This window comes from Barbus barbus (genome assembly GCF_936440315.1).
Source record: "Barbus barbus genome assembly, chromosome: 2".
NCBI lineage: Eukaryota > Metazoa > Chordata > Actinopteri > Cypriniformes > Cyprinidae > Barbus > Barbus barbus.
This window is the reverse complement of record NC_136730.1, coordinates 13,467,069-13,485,736: the sequence shown is the minus strand read 5'-3', so window position 1 is coordinate 13,485,736 and position 18,668 is coordinate 13,467,069. Positions and strand designations below refer to the sequence as shown.

General features: G+C 37.4%; 2 protein-coding genes across 5 annotated transcripts in view; both read left to right on the top strand.

Annotated features, from left to right (window-relative positions):
• LOC306884645 (proprotein convertase subtilisin/kexin type 6-like) overlaps positions 1 to 6,886 on the top strand; it is a 76,550-nt gene extending 69,664 nt beyond the window's left edge. For 2 of the 4 annotated variants that reach the window (XM_079440705.1, XM_079440706.1), the window contains exons 20-21: positions 1,613 to 1,725; positions 5,584 to 6,886. In XM_079440705.1, the coding sequence (XP_079296831.1) occupies positions 1,613 to 1,725; positions 5,584 to 5,684 (214 nt within the window). In that variant the 3' untranslated portion in view covers positions 5,685 to 6,886. The remainder of the gene's footprint in view (positions 1 to 1,612; positions 1,726 to 5,583) is intronic. The other 2 variants (XR_013785465.1, XR_013785466.1) reach the window with 2 other exon arrangements.
• A 4,565-nt stretch (positions 6,887 to 11,451) lies between these two features.
• Positions 11,452 to 18,668, top strand: part of LOC306883710 (U2 small nuclear ribonucleoprotein A'-like) — an 8,574-nt gene continuing 1,357 nt past the window's right edge. The window contains exons 1-10 of the mRNA XM_079439123.1: positions 11,452 to 11,529; positions 11,684 to 12,222; positions 12,310 to 12,398; positions 13,220 to 13,323; positions 13,408 to 13,555; positions 14,191 to 14,269; positions 14,384 to 14,430; positions 14,521 to 14,623; positions 15,706 to 15,785; positions 16,093 to 16,165. Of these exons, the coding sequence (XP_079295249.1) occupies positions 12,139 to 12,222; positions 12,310 to 12,398; positions 13,220 to 13,323; positions 13,408 to 13,555; positions 14,191 to 14,269; positions 14,384 to 14,430; positions 14,521 to 14,623; positions 15,706 to 15,785; positions 16,093 to 16,165 (807 nt within the window). The 5' untranslated portion in view covers positions 11,452 to 11,529; positions 11,684 to 12,138. The remainder of the gene's footprint in view (positions 11,530 to 11,683; positions 12,223 to 12,309; positions 12,399 to 13,219; positions 13,324 to 13,407; positions 13,556 to 14,190; positions 14,270 to 14,383; positions 14,431 to 14,520; positions 14,624 to 15,705; positions 15,786 to 16,092; positions 16,166 to 18,668) is intronic.

The window sequence follows — 18,668 nt, the reverse complement described above, 5'->3', positions numbered from 1 at the left end:
GCGTGCTCTGCAAAGCAGCCTTCTAAACAAACCACAACACGGCAGCTCTGTCGACGGTGGCTAAGATAGAATTGCGGGACATATTGAGTCTTTGGTTGCTGTAATATTACTTTGGTCATAAATAGTGGATACCAAACGTACAATATCGCAAAACATTGCTACAATGGCGTCAGCCATCACAGTTTCGAAAGTGAGTTCTGTTCCATATGCACGCAGAGGGGAAGTCGTGGCCTAATGGTTAGAGAGTCGGACTCGTAATCCAAAGGTTGTGGGTTCGAGTCTCGGGCCGGCAGGGATTGTAGGTGGGGTGAGTGAATGTCCAGCGCTCTCTCCACCCTCAATACCACGACTGAGGTGCCCTTGAGCAAGGCACCGAAACCCCAACTGCTCCCCGGGCGCCGCAACATAAATGGCTGCCTACTGCTCCGGGTGTGTGTTCACTGCTGTGTGTGTCCATTTTGGATGGATTAAATGCAGAGCACAAATTCCGAGTCAAATTTTTTTTATTTATTTTTTTCACTCTCTCCACCCTCAATACCACAACTGGGGTGAGACCCTTGAGCAAGGCACCAAAACCCCCAACTGCTGCCCACTGCTCTGGGTGTATGTTCACTACTGTGTGTACTCTTGGATGGGTTAAATGCAGAGCACAAATTCAGAGTATGGGTCACCATACTTGGCCACACAGCCCTTCCCTTCCCCTTCTGTTAATAAGTAAACAGTCATGTTTGTCAGATGTAGAAGCGGCATCAATACCAACTCAATGGACCGGTGTGTGAATGAGACGCGCACTAAATGAGCTTTAATTGTAAATTAAATTTTAAGTTAAAGGCATTTCATTATTGAATTCAGAGATGTCATTGTCTAGCTCAGTTTAGTTTAAATAGTATCTGTGAAATCAAATTGACGATAATCGCTAGAAATTAAGTGTCCCCAACTGAGCAAGCCAGAGGCGACAGCGGCAAGGACCCAAAACTCCTTCTGTGACAGAATGGAGAAAAAAACCTTGGGAGAAACCAGGCTCAGTCGGGGGGCCAGTTCTCCTCTGGCCAGGATATTATTGTTTATTTATTGTTTACTTATTGTTTTAATTAAAATTTTAAATGTATAAATGTATTATATTTCTATTTTTATATTGTTGCAATTTCTAACAATAATAGTATTATGTAGTTCGGTATTTTCTTATATTTTTAGTTATTTGTTTTATTTGAAGTTTTATTGTATTTTAAGTTGAGGTCTTCACTGGGGATATGTCCCCGGGGCTCTAGTACAAATATCTAAACATAAATCAAGATAAATTTACTTGAGATGCAGATTGAACATACAAAGTCTGGTTTTCTGAGAAATTCAACAAAATTAAGTGAAGTCAGTGAGAAAATTTGCCGAAACCCTGTACTAAAGCAGCACTTTGTAATTGACGGCTGCCATTCACTGGCATTGATGCATCAGATGCATCAGTTGATGTAAATATTCATTTAGCGATGCTCCTGTTCTTATTGCCTGGTTTCCCTTGTGTTTTCAGGAAATCTGTTACTATAATTTTTTATCAAAATCGAGTCTTTCTAGACATGAAAAGCTGAAGCTGATGTGACGTTCTGCTGTCTATTTTCAGGTGTGAGGAGCACTGTTTGAGCTGTCAGGGTCCTGGAACAAGCTGCACGCAGTGTAAGGACGGATACAGCCTTGTCAGCCGGACCTGCATCATGAATGCCACCTGTAACAATGGTACGTGCCTTCAGCCAGCCAGCATACAGATATTAGAGACAGACCCATCAGCAGATCATTACAGCTGCTGGAATGATTCACGTCTCACTTAATCTCTCACCCTCAGCAGTCACTGTCTTAAAGGGGTCATATGATGCGATTTCATGTTTTCCTTTCTCTTTGGAGTGTTACAAGCTGTTTGTGAATAGATAAGATCCCTGAAGTTGCAAAGACTAAAGACTCAAAACCAAAGAGATATTCTTAATGTACCGCCTAAATGTATATGCAAAGAAAGAAGGTGTAACTTTTATTCTCGCTGTAGTATTGTTGCTGTCGCCGGCACCATGTTGTGGAGACGCTGTGATTCGTTGTGAAAGCGAAACTACTCTTTGGGCTTCTAAAAGAGGACACAACTAGAAATCGGTGGTTAAGTTGTATTTACAACACTGTTCCAGAACAGTACAACCCAAATATTAGAGTGTGTGCAGCGCATTTTACGAAGGACTATTTCCTGAACCTGGGAGTAGCCTACAATGCTGGCTTGCTCAAAGGATGTTTCTATAAAGTGGGGCAATTACAACTTTGTAAGGACAGTCTGACGCTTCTGACTCACAGCCTGTAAGTATGTTTTCTTATTTAAAGAATTTGCTACTGACGATTCAAACGTGAGTTTTGAGCAGTGTAGAGTAATGCTTGTTTTTTGTCGTTTCTCCGATCACAAATGCAGACATGGTAATGTTTACGTGGCGCGATGCAACGCGACACGTAAAAAGACAGTATAAGTTATTATAATCAGTAATTATGTTCCCACTAGATGCAACAAATGCCTCGTTTATAATGGGTTTTATTGTTTTTGTGTCATCGCGCCAGGACATGGCATCACATTACGGTGAAGGGCGTAACATTTCCGTCTCACGCTTGAAGTATTCGGCCAATCACAACGCACTGGATAGCTGGCCAATCAGAGCAAACCTCGCTTCTCAGAACGATGAGCTTTGTAAAAATCAGCGTTTCAGAAAGGCGGGGCATGGAGGAGCAACAATAATGTACAGTATGTGTAAAATGTTTTTTTTAACCTTAAATCACTTAAAAGTATTGCATTACACCAAATACACAAAATAGTGTTCTTTTTAGCAACTTCATATGACCCCTTTAATTGCTAAAATGAATTTAGATAATTCTATTTAATTATCTAATTCATCTTTCTCTCTCTTAAGATCAATACGTGAATAATTACACTGATTTGTAAATGATTTATTAAGTAGAATCAGTCATTTGTTTTTGAATCAGGCTAATAATAATCAATTATTTGTGTATTTATATTTATACATATGAACACACATTTTATTGTATGTGTATTTTACATTATTTTTAATATTAAATGTATTGTTTTAATGTATGTTTTATTAAGTATTGTATTTACTTTAATCTAATTGATTAAAATTACTTTGGACAATCTAAAATACCACTGCGATCCAGTCTCAGATAAAACCAGAATGGATGAATGGATTAGATGATGACCTGTTTAATTATGTTTAATGACCAAGCAGTCAATAATTATGCTGATTTGCATCTAATGAGCTATAAGTAAACATACAGCGATGACTCGTGAATTTAAGACTGACTCATGAGTCATTGTGGCTGATTCATTGAATCAGTTCTGGCTCATAAGAGTCATTTGATTTGTGAATCAGGCTGCACTGGTTACGCTGTATGTTTACTGCACTGTTTGACAATGCAATAGAAAACATTTTTATTACTTTGCAGCGCCCATTCTCTTAACACAACTCAATTCAGAGTACAAACTCGCATAAAACATCATCGATTTAGCCATGGCACTGTAGATTCAGTGATGGGTATGCAAAGAACTGTTAACAGAATAAAACCTGATGAGAATGATTGGATTCCCACAGCTGCAGATCAGGTACTCGACTCGTCTGCTCGTGTTATTCAGGAGGTGAGACAGCGGCGGATGTGGTTTATCGTGTTGTATCAGATTCCTGTAAATGATTTAGAGTGATTGAGTGAGTTCTGTGAGGAGTGTGTGTGCTGTTGAAAATATTAGTGTGAGAGAGCGTGTGTGTGCATAAGAAGTTTTCCTTCTTTCTTCTGTATTGATGCATAGGAGAATAAGAGCAGTGCTTTTCAACTGCTTTCTCTGTGAAAACATTATACAAATTCTGTCATAATTTTTTCTCTCATATTCCAACCATGAATGATTTCTGTATTCTATGGGGGGGGGGGGGGGGGGGGGGGATGAGATGTTAGGCACTTCAATTTGAGGTCTTTTGAATTCCAAACTGATTGTCTGACTTCAAAAGGGATTTTTGTTTTTCTTTTTGGAGCTTGACATTTAAAATCTACCTTTGTTGCCTTGAAAAGAGTCACTGAGACATTCTGTCTCTGTTTGACAAAATATTTCATTTTAATAATAGAATTAATTAAAATGAATTTAATTATATTTTATCTTTCTCTGTCATATGCCCAACCAGTCAAAAATTACGCTGATTTGCATCTCATGACCATTAAATAATATACAACAACAACTTATGAGTTAAGGCCTGATTCGTGAGCTGCTGTGGATTCATTGAACTAAACCAGTTTTGTTTGTAAATCAGGCTAATAATTAACAATTTAAAAATTAATATTTAAAAAATATATATATACAAAGAAATATTAATTGTTAAAAACTATAGCATTGATTTCCCTTATATTCCAAACTCTGAATTTCTCTATTCTGTGTGAGGGGGGAAAAAAAGTCACCGAGACATTCTGTTGAACATCTGATTTTGTGTTTGAGGAAAGAAGAAAAATTATATATATAAGTAAGTACGGTAAATGATGACGTTAGTTTGACTTTTGAATGAACTGTCCCTTTACAGTATAATAGGTTAGTTTTATCTTGTTGCAAAGAAGTTTGGACAAACAACACAGTCAGCTTTGAGACTTGTTGCTTGTTTCTAAAGCCAAAAACTTTCATATGTATTCGCTGACATCCATTTGACCTTGTTTGTTTATTTATTTATTGTTTTTTCATAGTTTTGCAAGGTGCTTTTTGTTATTATAATCCCATGGAGTAATTCATACGGTTGACGTCACGGGTGTTTACAAGGCTTTCAGACTTCAAATCATCTCTAACACAGTTTGTTATTGCACAGCTATAAACGCTGACGCTAGAGAGAGAAGAAAGGAACACAATGAGTAAAAAGCTTTCAGAAGAGAGTGACGTACAGGGAGGACATGAAAGAGAAGAGCGTCGTGCTTGAGTGAAAGGCTGGAAAAACAGGGCTTGTTGTAAACGGCGGTTATGTGAGAGGGGCAGAGCTTTGGCAGGACAGCAACAATGCTTTCAACGGGATCCACTGCCCCTCGTTCCTCTGGAACCTTCTGTCTGTCCAAACTTACATAAGGTGACCGTCAGATCACCCAGAGAGGAGAAAGAGGGACAGAAGATGGTCCACTGCTGTCAGTGGCACTTCTGATTCAAGTGTAGGGCATTTGGGTTTCATCCTAGACTCTTAAAAATAAAGCCTCTTTATTGGCATTGATGGTTCCACAGGAACCTTGAACATCCATGGAACCTTTCAAATGCAGAAAAGGGTCTTTTAAATTTTTAAAAGGTTTAACTGTTCGTTTTAGAACTGTTCACTGAAAGGTTCTGTGGGGAACCAAAATGATTCTTCTATCAAATCACTATAAAAACACCCTTTTGGAGCCTTTTTTGATTGTGTTTGAGGAGAATAATAGACTCGCTTTGAGGCAAATGTAAGAAACTCTGGAACATGACATGCAAACTCACTCACCTGGATCGTTCAGATCTGTGATGAGTTTGGTAAATAGACATGAGTGAGATCTGAACTTTCTCTTTGTTTTCCCCAGCGGATGAAGTGTTCTGCGAGATGGTCAAGTCGAACCGATTATGTGAGAAGAAGCTCTTCCGTCAGTTCTGCTGCCGGACGTGTTTGATGACGGCTGGATGACAGCAAGAGAAGAGGCGGAAGGACTGACCTCCTCTTTCTGTGGTTGTATTATCCAATGTACATTTTAAACTAGTTATACTGTGACTATTAAGGGAATAGTTCACAAAAAATTAAAATTTGCTTAAAAAATATACGCATTCTCAGGCCATCAAAGATGAGTTTCTTTCTTCATGAAAAGATCTGGAGAAATGTAGCATTACGTCATTTGCTCAGCAATGGATCATCTACAGTGAATGGGTGCCGTCAGAATGAGAGTCCAAACAGCTGATGAAAAACATCACAATAATCCACACCACTCCAGTCCATCAGTTAACATCTTGTAAAATCAAATTGATCATTAAATCACTTTAACTTGAAAACGTCGCTTTCAGCTAAAATATGAGTCTTCTATCCATACTATTGCTTTCTCCAATGAAAAAGTTGCCTTGTCTGAATCAGGAGAGAAATGTGCACAGTTTACAAGCAAAAACAGTCCAAAGTTATTATGGATTATGGACTCGTATTTTTCCCAGAAGTGATGATTTAAAGCTAAAATGTCTTAATGATAGATTTGTTTCTTACAAACATGCTGCTTTTAGCTTCAAAAGACATTAATTGATGAACTGGTTGCTACTGTGATGTTTTTATCAGCTGTTTGGACTCTCATTCTGACGGCACCCATTCACTGCAGAGCATCCATTGCTGAGCAAATGATGTAATACTACATTTCTCCAAATCTGATGAAGAAACAAACTCATCTACATCTTGGATGGCCTGTGGTTGACTACATTTTCAGCAAATATTCGTTTTTGGGTGAACTATTCCTTTATTGACAGAAATAATACTCCTAATTTCAAGAAACCCTGTTAGAGTGCTATTTGATTTAAACGAGATATATTTTTAAGATTGTCTGTTTTTTAAACATGCAGTACATGTATAAATTGCTTCTTTTTTATTCAAAGACATCACTCTGAATTATGATATAGCTGTATATGAGAGAAGCCGTTCTCATAACTGATCATGTGATTTCCAGTGAGAGTGATTACGTTGGAGAATGCCAGATAACAATTGGAATGAAACTGCAATGTTAAGAGAGACATTAAGCTTTTAAATCACAGGAATGATTAAGAATAATGACACTGTACATTTTAAACTATGTATCTAATGGTGTTTTAAATATTTGAAGGTGGAATAAGCTCTGAAATATAAACCTTTCCTTGATGAAAATGTGTGGCCAAGTCTCTTTTTTTCTTGTGCCTGGTGGTCTGCGTTTGAACGCTAATGATCATTTGTTTGTTGAGGTTTTCCAGTGTTTTTCCATGTTCTGAAATCAGAGTTTATAAATATTTAGATTGGGCTCGACTATTTGCAATGCATCTTGGTGAACTGTCCGAATCTGACCTGCAGTGACCCAGTGATGCTTTGACTGCAACGTCCTGAAGGGCAATTGATGAACACACACACACACACACACACACACACAGATCATTGTAGTGAAGGTTCACAGCTGCTCTTAATACCATCCGCACACAGACGAACCCGTGACACATGTTCCTCATTGCGATGTTACTGAACTCTTCAAGCTTCAGTGAATCTCTTTAATGATTCTGGAGTAACTTTGTGTGAAAACACCACAGGACTGATAATAACCAGTATCATCCATAACTGCGTGCATAACATAATGCTTTATTAATGAGCCCTGAACTATGATGATACTGTGCTGTTTGATCATTATTGTTCATTATTATCATTATCATTGCATTTTAATGCTTTAGATTAGAGAACACCATTCACTCTTAACTAGTTGCTTAGTAGCATGCATATTGCTTGAATATTGGCTGTTTATAAAGCACATGTTGTAAATCACTCCATATTCTAACTACTACAACAACTACTTTACTATCAATAAGCAGCAAATTAGGAGTTTGAGGGGAAACTCTTAGTTAATAGTGTAACCCAGCTATTATTTAAAGATGAAATGTGTGCATTTGATTGCTCTGATTATGATTATGAATTCTTAGTAAAGTCTTATGCATATATGCCTGATGTGTTTTTGATCTATTGAATGAGTTCAATGTGTTTTGATCTATTGAATGAGTTCAATGTGTTTTGATCTATTGATCATTGAATGTTCATTGAATGTTGGTTGGCGTCTCTCAGATTCTAACAGAGGGTATAGATTGAGAGACATGAGGGTTATTATTTGGTTATTTGATATTTTATGATGAACAGATTCACCAGAAATGTACATTGTTCAGATGGTTATGCAGTTATTTTTCATGCCTAACTATCTTCTTTCTGTCAGATGTTTCTCTTGAAATTCCTCAGAAGAAAAAAATGAATCCATTGTTGTCACGCAGAGAATGAATATGGACAGCAGTTCAGATTATTCAGTCAAGGAAGAATTTGATGAGAAACAGTTGAGTTTTTACTGAGAATTTTGTTTTATGTTGCAATCTCTGAATCCCTGGAGAATGCATGTGAGATTACTGGGGTCTTTCACAGAGAAAGATCATTTTAAGTTTGATCGAACCCTAAACTGCAAATTCTGTTATCATGTACTCAACCTTGTCATTATAAACCTGTGAAACACAAAAGAGAAGTGATATTAACCTTATAAAGCCTATGTATCATATTAGATTTAATTGTCAAAATGATCAAAGATTTGTTGAAAATCTACATGCCTTCTGTCGTCTGACTGATGCATTTTTAGGAAGTAAAAGTTATGATTTAGTTATAATTGTATACGTCCACCTTCATGTTTCACGTCTTTTTTGCTTTCAAATCTGATTTACTGATTTATGAAGTAAACTAAAAATAACTTTTAGCAATATTTCAAGATGAATTTGATCATCAGGCTTTTTGTTCATCTCTCAATCATTATTGTATTTATTGCTTTGATCATAAAACTAAGCATTTGAATATCATCTTACTAAGAAATTATTGGGAGATGTTGAGTGACGGAAGTATTTTATGTAAGTATCTGCTATGCTATACTAAGATCTCACTGATTTACATTACAAGCATCAGAAATCTGACCACCCTAAGGAAGGATAGTTGCCATATTTCTGAAGATTTTCAATGTAGCTGATTATATGGTGGTTTTCTTAAGTGTTAAAACCAAAAATTAGGCTACATACAGGCCTACTGCATATATTATACTTTACAAACTCCATCAGGAATGTTTCATTAACTTTTTCTTTTCTTTTGGGACATTAGTGTCAACAGTTTTCTCTACATTAGACCTATAGGTCACATTAAAGCTGCTTGGTAAACTTTTACCACATCTTCATCAGTTATTTTTTTGCTACTTCATCTGATGATACACAGACTTTCATACTGAAAACATCTGCTGAACTTTATCAACCTGTCGTTTCTTAACATCTCCAAAAACAAAGCCACCCTCCACATCTGGTCAGAGTATCAGATGCAGCGCTGTAGATTATTTAGAAATGAAAGATGTTGAGATGATTGTTTCGGCAGAGGAATGAAGTAAATGTTCATCACACCATCTGTGGCTTTCTTTTACACACCGACAGCTTATTTTATACAACTTCAACACATTTAAATGAGGAACAGGAGAAACTGGCTGAGACTAGCAGGACTGTGCTGCACTCTTCTGGACTCGTGAGGCATCGTAGGAGTTGTTTATTGTTTTAGGCCTACCGTTGTGTTCATTTAGCGTGGAAGCCTGGTGTTGTGCCCATTTTCGACCCCCTGCCAAATTATTACCCCTCTCGTTGAAATCGCTACCTGATTGCCTAACCCTAACCCCTAAACCTACCAATACTAGGGGGTAGTAATCTGGCAGGGGTCAGAATTGGGCCAGAATTAAAATAATAATAATAAAGGTAATTTTCCTCATTAGTTTATGCCTCGCATTTCTCTCTATTTTCCCACTTCTGTTTTTTTTTCTTCTTCTTTTTTTCCTCCATGGAATAAAATATAAAGACCTGGTTTCACAGACAGGATTAGGCCATAGTTCAATTAGGGCATTTAAGCAATTTTATTTTAATCTGCGTAGAATTGACAATATGAGCTCTGTTGGGTTGTCTAAATAATTTGCGTATGACTTGTGTATTTTTTCCCAGATGGATATTACAATTCAAAAAGGGGGGCATCTGCCAGAACTAATACAGTGCACCAAATGCTGCAGTAATTTCCACTGTCCATTTTGTGATGCCTCAGTTTTCCAACCAATACGGTTGGCAAAAGTGCAAACGCATCTGCAGGCACATTTCAATAGATCGGTCCAGCACGAAGGTAATATTTGCAAGTGTACATCTTATTATAGTGAAAAATTGTAAGACAAACTTAGTGCAATCTTATACTGCTGTTTTTCAGAATTTACAATACACAGATGTGGACGCCTCTGCAGAAGTCACCCACATTATCACTGCCTCTACTGCAAATCAACAATTTTAAGAAAACCTGATTTTATTAAACATTTAGCACTCTGCAAACAAAAACACTAACCACCAACCCCTCACACTAAAGCCTCCACAACTTCTGCCACGACTCTGCCCACGATTCATGCGCCTGCCTCCGCTGCCACTACTAAATGGTTTAAGGACCACTGTCAGCACTGCCAGAAAATATTGTGACTGCACAAACGACCGCTGCATCACCAGCCATAACATCAGTCACATCTCCTCAGTCATCAGTTCCAATTACAGAAAAATAGCTTGTGAACCTACCACTCTTCTGCATTTTTTGAAACCTACAAAGCCTTGGGAGAGAGACTGGTATCCATTACAAGAGAAACTGGTGAAAAATTAACATTATACACACACACACACACACACACATATTTGTTGTTATTATTATTACAGCTTGATTATGTGCTGGACCAAAATCGCCCTGGCAGTGAAATAATTGTGAAGGAGGGGCAAGTATGCCCTATCCGAGAAGAATTTTGAAGCCTTGGATTGTTGAGGGACATGAACTCCAATGTAAGCAACATTTCTTTCAAAAAGGGGCATGGTTGTTGCAAGCACAGCCAGCATCATGTATTAACAAAAACATGTTGGTTAACTGTTAGACTAAACAGTCTTTCTTTCAGATGGATATGCAAGTTCAAGTTCAAATTTATTTGTATAGCGCTTTTTACGATACAAATCGTTGCAAAGCAGCTCTACAGTAAATTAAGTTTCCACAATATATTTATATATTGCAGAACCTTAATATATTTAATTTATGGCAAAATTAGGTAATTCTGTATGTTGTCTGAGCTTTGGCATCCTCTGAGGTCCTCTGAGGGGTTGGCATTATCTTTTCTCAGGTGTTCAGTCATCTCAGATCATTTAAGGGTTGGATCCAGACTGAAGCTTCTGTAATCCCTAGTTGCCACGGGATGTTAATCAGAAACAGAGAAACAAATAGAGACATAATTAGCGTAGCTGCTGCTCCATCTAAGCAAAAATGATTTGCTCAAACCAAGCTAAAGAATAATAATAATGTACATTTGATCAGATATAACTGCATCCAACGTGTCCTCACCTGCACTCAAAGGTAGACACAAATCCGCCATTTAAGCAAGTAACAGTGAAACAATGGTAATGTGTGTGAATAGAGTATTAGCAATGTAGGCAAGATTAGCGCAACGGGCTATAAGCTAATAGCAGACTCGAGAAATCAAAATAAAACTAGTGATAACAAGGCGCTCTGATTGGTTTTGTTTTAGAATGCTATAGGGGATATATTCACATGTTATAGAAACGAAAATGATAGTGTATAACATTGTTTTTAAGATAGAAAATAGACGATAAAGAATCAACTTGACACGCAGCACAAATCAGCGCATGCGTATGCCTATCATCCGCCGATGGTGGTACCTTCTACTCATGGAACGATTTCAAATTGATGGGTATGTCAGTATTTTTTAAATTTTGATCTTTTAAACCTATCAAATTTCAATTTGATATTGTGTCAATACAACAACTTGGAACACGAGTAACAAAACATCCTTAATATCTCTCTTACCTGTGACCAATTATTATGGATTGTGTCTTGCTTGAAAGCTATGGGCGCAGATTTGCTTTCTGGATTGAAGAGGCAAGAAGTGTATTGGAGGGAAAGACTCTGCCCCTTTTTAGGGTGGAAAGAAGAACCACATCAAATCTTCCGGCACATGTCCAAGCAGTTCAAGAGCGGGACAGGAATGAAAAAAGATTAGTGGACTTAATTCTCACATCAAAATCAGCAGAGCAACATATGGTGATAATGATGGTTCCACTTTAAATTACTCCTCCAGTCTCTGATTATGGTCAACTTAATTATAGTCAAGTGACAATTTAACTATTATTTGCCAAATGTAATTAATGACTTGTGCATTTACATATGAAATATAATTCCCTTCTATGGCCCAAAGGATATACTCAGTGGCAAAAGGTCAAAGTGGTTTCCACTAAAACCCCGTTTTCAAGTGCCTGTCTACATTGACAATGAGCAGTCCCTGACAATCCTTTATAACTACATGAAAGTAGTTCTTAATAAAACCCAAACGCAGCTGACCTACAATGATGAGGTGGAGTTCATTTGTGGATGTCTCCTCCCAGAGGTAAGCCCAAAACATGTTTGAACATGAGCATGTTTATGTTCTGCAGTGTGTGCATGTTTTATTTTATTAATTGGTTTATTTGTACAGGCCATCATTCATGGCCTTTGCGAGCTGCAGGGCTTGTCTTGGCAGGAGGCTGAAGAGGTGTTCCTCCAGGACCCCATTTATTACTCAAGGTATGTTTTCAATTTTTGTTTGTAAACTGTTGGATTTTTGTGTTACAACAGCATTTATCTTTTCTTTTAGTGAAGTTGAGGAATTTAACAGAAGAATTGCTTGAGAAATGAAAAATCTCCCCAACAAGAATATAAAGCATTTATTTTATTTGATGTTATTTAATATGTAATATATACATTATTAGCCCAATTCTTTTTTTCACCATTTTTCTCTGTATTGTTTACAGCTCGATGACTTGTAGGACCTCATGAAAAAGAATACAAAAATAAAGTTTGGTGTGAGAAAATGACTCTGAGCACTATAATTTATTGTATGTAAATATAGAGTTAATGTTCATCCCCTAACTCAATACTAAAGAATGTGATAAAGCCTTAATAATTAGGAAAACTGAAAATATTTAAGTAACTGAACAATTTCTATTTACAAATACAATTAATAAAAATAAACCAGACTTAATGCATTAAATCTATGTGTAATATATTCTATATAATAATGCATTCAGTCATAGCGTAATATTTTATAGTAGAAAAATAGTGCAAGTTGCAATCTATCAGGTAATCTTCCAAACAGCAGGAGGCACTGTCTGAAAAAACGATTGTTCTGGGAGTGCAGGTCTGACAGCTTCATAATGTTGGCGCTGGAGCGCGTTCCTCCTCCAGTCCGCCTGGTGGCGCTGCGGTTTTCTTGCAAACGTGGCGTTTGTCTCGAGAAGAACAAAACAGACGCTTCCGTTTGGCGGCAGCGTGTGTGCGAATGCTAGACGTTCCTAATAAACTTTTGATTAAAGTCATCTCTCGCAGCTCAAACTCATTCCTCACAGGTGGTTCCTCTCAGCGGCTGACATGGTGAAGCTGACGGCGGAGTTAATCGAGCAGGCGGCGCAGTACACCAACCCTGTGCGGGACAGAGAGCTCGACCTGCGCGGTGAGTCCAGCGCCATCCTTCGTATGCTAATCACTCATTTATCTGCGTTGTGTGCACGAATAACTCCAGATGGTGTGTTTGTAGGCTATAAGATTCCTGTGCTGGAGAATCTGGGCGCCACACTCGATCAGTTTGATACCGTTGATCTGTCTGATAATGAGGTCAGAAAACTGGATGGGTTTCCGCTGCTGAAGAGACTCAAAACACTGCTGCTGAACAACAACCGCATCTGGTGAGGGAACCAGGCTGATTTTAATTATATTGGCACATGTTATACACCGTTTATCGCCATATGTGACCCTGGACCACAAAACCAGTCATACAAATTGAGATGTATGCTTCATCTGAAAGCTGAATAAATAATCTTTCCATTGATGTATGGTTTGTTATGATAGGACAAGATTTAGCTGAGATGCAACTATTTGAAAATCTGGAATCTGAGGGTGCAAAAAAAATCCAAATACTGAGAAAATCGCCTTTAAAGTTGTCTAAGTTCTTAGCAATGCATATTACTAATCAAAAATTAAGTTTTGATATATTTACCGTATGAATTTTACAAAATATGGAACATGAATTTTATTTAATATCGTAATGATTTTTGGTATATAAGAAAAAGGGATCATTTTGACCCATACAATGTATTTTTGGCTATTGCTACAAATATACCCCAGCGACTTAAGACTGGTTTTGTGCTCCAGGGTTATATATGGACATGTTATACACTGTTTATCATCATATCGTAGCATGCTGCTCAGCACTCTTCTTGCAAACACACATTAATCTTATTCCTCTGTTGCACATCTTATGAAACAATGTTGAAAAGCTTGAAGGTTATGGTTTTGACTGTTTTTGTCTCGCTCGTTGCAGTCGAATTGGAGAGAACCTGGAACAGTCTTTGCCAAACCTGAAGGAGCTCATTCTCACAAGCAACAACATTCAAGAACTGGTGAGTCCAACCATAGATCTGCATTTATGCACATTAATCAGTCAATCGATCTTTGAGCTTTAAAGTTGGGTTTCGCTGAATTGTGATCAAGTGGTTGTTTCTGGTTCTCAACAGGGTGATTTGGATCCTCTTGCAACTGTGAAATCACTGACCCTTCTCAGGTACCTGCTCAATAAACAGCTGTTTTACACGTTCTATCGTGTTTTAATGTTTTAACTTCAGATAAAATGAGCTGTTTTTCTGTTCTATAGTCTCCTCAGGAATCCAGTTACCAACAAGAAACATTACAGATTATATGTCATCAATAAAATTCCACAGATCCGAGTTCTGGACTTCCAGAAGGTCAAACTGAAGGTATGAGTAAATTATTTTTTTTACATTACTACACTACCATTTAAAAGCTATGAATCCTTTTATTCAACAAAGATGCATTAAATTGATCAAAAATACTGTTCTTTCGAATTTATTCATCTCTATTAATTCAGAATCCTGAATGAAATGTATCATGATTTTCACAAAAATATGCAGCAGCACTGCTTTCAACATTGATAATAAAAATAAATGTTACTTGAGCAGCAAATCAGCATATCAGAATGATTTCTGAAGGATCATGTGACCCTGAAGACTGGAGTAATGATGCTGAAAATTCAGCTTTGCATCGTAGAAATAAATTACATTTTAAAATATATTCACAGAAAATGGTCAAATTGAAATTAAATATAAAAATATTTCTCAGTATTACTGTTTTTACTGTATTTTGATCAAATAAATGCAGCCTTGGTGAGCAGAAGAGACTTAAACCTTTTAAAACGTTTGGACCCCTGACTTGAATGGTGGTCTACATAATGCTTTAAATAAACAATATATTGTCAGCGGATAAAATAAATTTTAATGAGCAGTTCATGTTTATTTATTTCACGTTTAGGACTTTATTTTTAGCAGATTTTTTCTGCTAAAATGTCTAATGCTTATCTATTTAGAATAAATAGAGAGCATTTGTGGATCAGTGTCAGTGAAGGGGATATTAATCTTTTTAAATATTGTACAATGCAAATACATTTTACTTTACACTTCTGCAATGTGGCTTAAATATTGGTGTGGTTATTAATATTTTTGTACTGAATTTGTTCTTTTAATTTGTTTAACAATTAACAACTGACTGTTCGATAATGCATACTGCTTCCTTTGGACAGATTATTTTTGGAAGATTCATCTCTTATAATTTTTGTTTTCTGTTTATTTATCACTGCAGTGTCACTCTGGGCCCTGCTCTTCATACTTGGCATAGTACATCTGATGTTATAGTGATAATTTGTTTTTAAATGCACATGTGGACTGAATTGGTTCGGATGAGATCATTCATTAATGCACGTATGAAGAACGGGGTCGTGGTCTGTTGTGAACGTCTGCTTTAACTCTCTGATGTATCACTGTAGGAACGGCAGGAGGCTGAAAAAATGTTCAAAGGCAAACGAGGTGCTCAGCTTGCAAAGGATATTGCCAAGCAAACCAAAACGTAAGATGAAACTCCTTGATCAAGCACAGCTCTCCCGAATTACTGGACTGGAATTTATAAACCCGACAGCTCAGAGAATGAAAACTGACACTCAATTGGCTGTTGAAACCTAACTGTCCATGTCAAACTTCAGCAGTGTTTCTCAGGGGAGCTGGCTCAAGGCTTTTCTGTCTCGTATCAGTTTATTCACATTGATAAGATACTCCAGATACTACACTCTGATTGTGGGAACAGCGGTTGAAGGGCTGCAGAAGCATGCAAACGCGGTTACATTGTCTGAACTCCAAATGTTCTGTCTTGCTCTCAGGTTTACTCCAGGAGCAGCACTTCAGACTGAGAAGAAAACCGGGCCGTCGGCCGCAGATGTTGAAGCCATCAAGGTACGGAAGAACTGAATTGACACACACACACACACACGTGTATATATACACACTCACCGGCCACTTTATTAGGTACACCTGTTCAATTCCTTGGCAACACAAATTGCTAATCAGCCAATCACATTGCAGCAACTCAATGCATTTAGGCATCTAGATGTGGTGAAGACGACTTGCTGAAGTTCAAACCGAGCATCAGAATAAGGAAGAAAGGGGATTTAAGTGACTTTGAACATGGAATGGTTGTTGGTGCCAGACGGGCTGGTTTGAGTATTTCAAAAACTGCTGATCTACTGGGATTTTCACACACAACCATCTCTAGGGTTTACAGAGAATGGTCCGAAAAAGAGAAAATATCCAGTGAGCGGCAGTTGTGTGGATGAAAATGCCTTCTTGATGTCAGAGGAGAATGGGCAGACTGGTTAGATATGATAGAAAGGCAACAGTAACTCAAATAATCACTCGTTACAACCAAGGTATGCAGAATACCATCTCTGAATGCACAACACGTTGAACCCTGAAGCAGATGGGCTACAGCAGCAGAAGACCACACCGGGTGCCGCTCCTGTCAGCTAAGAACAGGAAACGGAGGCTACAATTCGCACAGGCTCACCAAAATTTGACAATAGAAGATTGGAAAAACGTTGCCTGGTCTGAGGGGTCTCGATTTCTGCTGCAACATTCAGATGCTAGGTTCAGGCTGGTGGTGGTGGTGTAATGGTGTGGGGGATATTTTCTTGGCACACTTTGGGCCCCTTAGTACCAATTGAGCATCGTTTAAACGCCACAGCCTACCTGAGTATTGTTGCTGACCACGTCCATCCCTTTATGACTGCAGTGTACCCATCTTCTGATGGCTACTTCCAGCAGGATAATGGACCATGTCACAAAGCTCAAATCATCTCAGACTGGTTTCTTGAACATGACAATGAGTTCACTTTACTCAAATGGCCTCCACAGTCACCAGATCTCAATCCAGTAGAGCACCTTTGGGATGTGGTGGAACGGGAGATTCACATCATGGATGTGCAGCCGACAAATCTGCAGCAACTGTGTGATGCCATCATGTCAATATGGAGAGTTGCTGAAATCGCGTTTGGTCTCATACTGTGTCGCGTGTCTTGTCGGTGTGTGCACTTGCTTGGCCATTTTTGGTGATTGATGGGAAAGTGGGTTCAGCTGAATTCTAGCAGTGATTTGTTGGATGGGTATGGAAGGGGTTATTATGCCGCGGCAGCCCTCGTGTGAATCCCTCTTAGTGTGAAGACCAAAGAGTGTAAAGACCATCGACTCTACCGTGCGACTCCACCGGGCTGGGACACCGGCAAAGGATATAAGTATCGCTTTTTATTTTTATTTTATTAATTTTTTTCCTTTTATGTTTACTATTGAAATGTTATTGTATGCATTTGTCAATTTTATTTAATTTCTGTATTTTCTTAAATGGGTGTGTATAGAGTATTTACAGAGTGTTAACTTTTAGTTTTAGTTTTTCTTATTTGTAAGTCGCTTTGGATAAAAGCGTCTGCTAAATGACTGAAAGTAAAAGTAATATGGACCAAAATCTCTGAGGAATGTTTCCAACACCTTGTTGAATCTATGCCACGAAGAATTAAGGCAGTTCTGAAGGCAAAAGGGGGTAATAGCAAGGTTTACTTAATAAAAGTGGCCAGTGAGGTGTGTGTGTGTGTGTGTGTATATATATAAATTCCACAGGTATATATATTTTGATACCTCAAAAAATTCTACAATATAGTTTCAGCACGTGGCGATTCAGGATTATGTTGATCGATATTATGTACCTATTTTAAACAACCATCTACATTTTTATTAACACACAAATGCAATCAAAATATATAACTTTATATAATATATAATTTCCACATCCTGTACCTCACTTGGGACATTCACAACCAAAAATAGTCCTACACCTTTTTTTAAATCATAAAGAAAACTAAATAATTGAATAAAAATAATCAATGTCAAACATAAGATCAGTTATCTTATGACATGACAACAGATGAGAAAATCTTTCAGGCTTCTGTGCTAAAAAGTGCAATGTGTAAAATAGTGTAATTATTCATTAGGAAAAAACAAATGTACTCCAGTTGTACAAAAAATGTTAATGTTGAAAAATAAATATTAAACAAATCACAAAAATAAAGCTGTTAACTTGTTAAAATCATTGCTGGTAATGCATTGTGTAAATTAAGGACTGTGCCAAAACAAGGTGCCTATTTGTACTACAGGTATCCATATTTTACGTGTGGCATTGATGCATCGTATTTTTAGACGTACTACTTCATGCATGCATACTTACTTGCATGCTTATATAAACACTCAAGAGGTTCTACTTTATATTTTTGGAATATATCTGTATTCTCTAATATAAAAATCCTGTGTGTGTTCATATGTTCTACACATGCATTAGGGTTTTTTAATTATAGAATTTAATATATATTCTATAATGTTAATATACTTAATATAATATACACATAATATAATG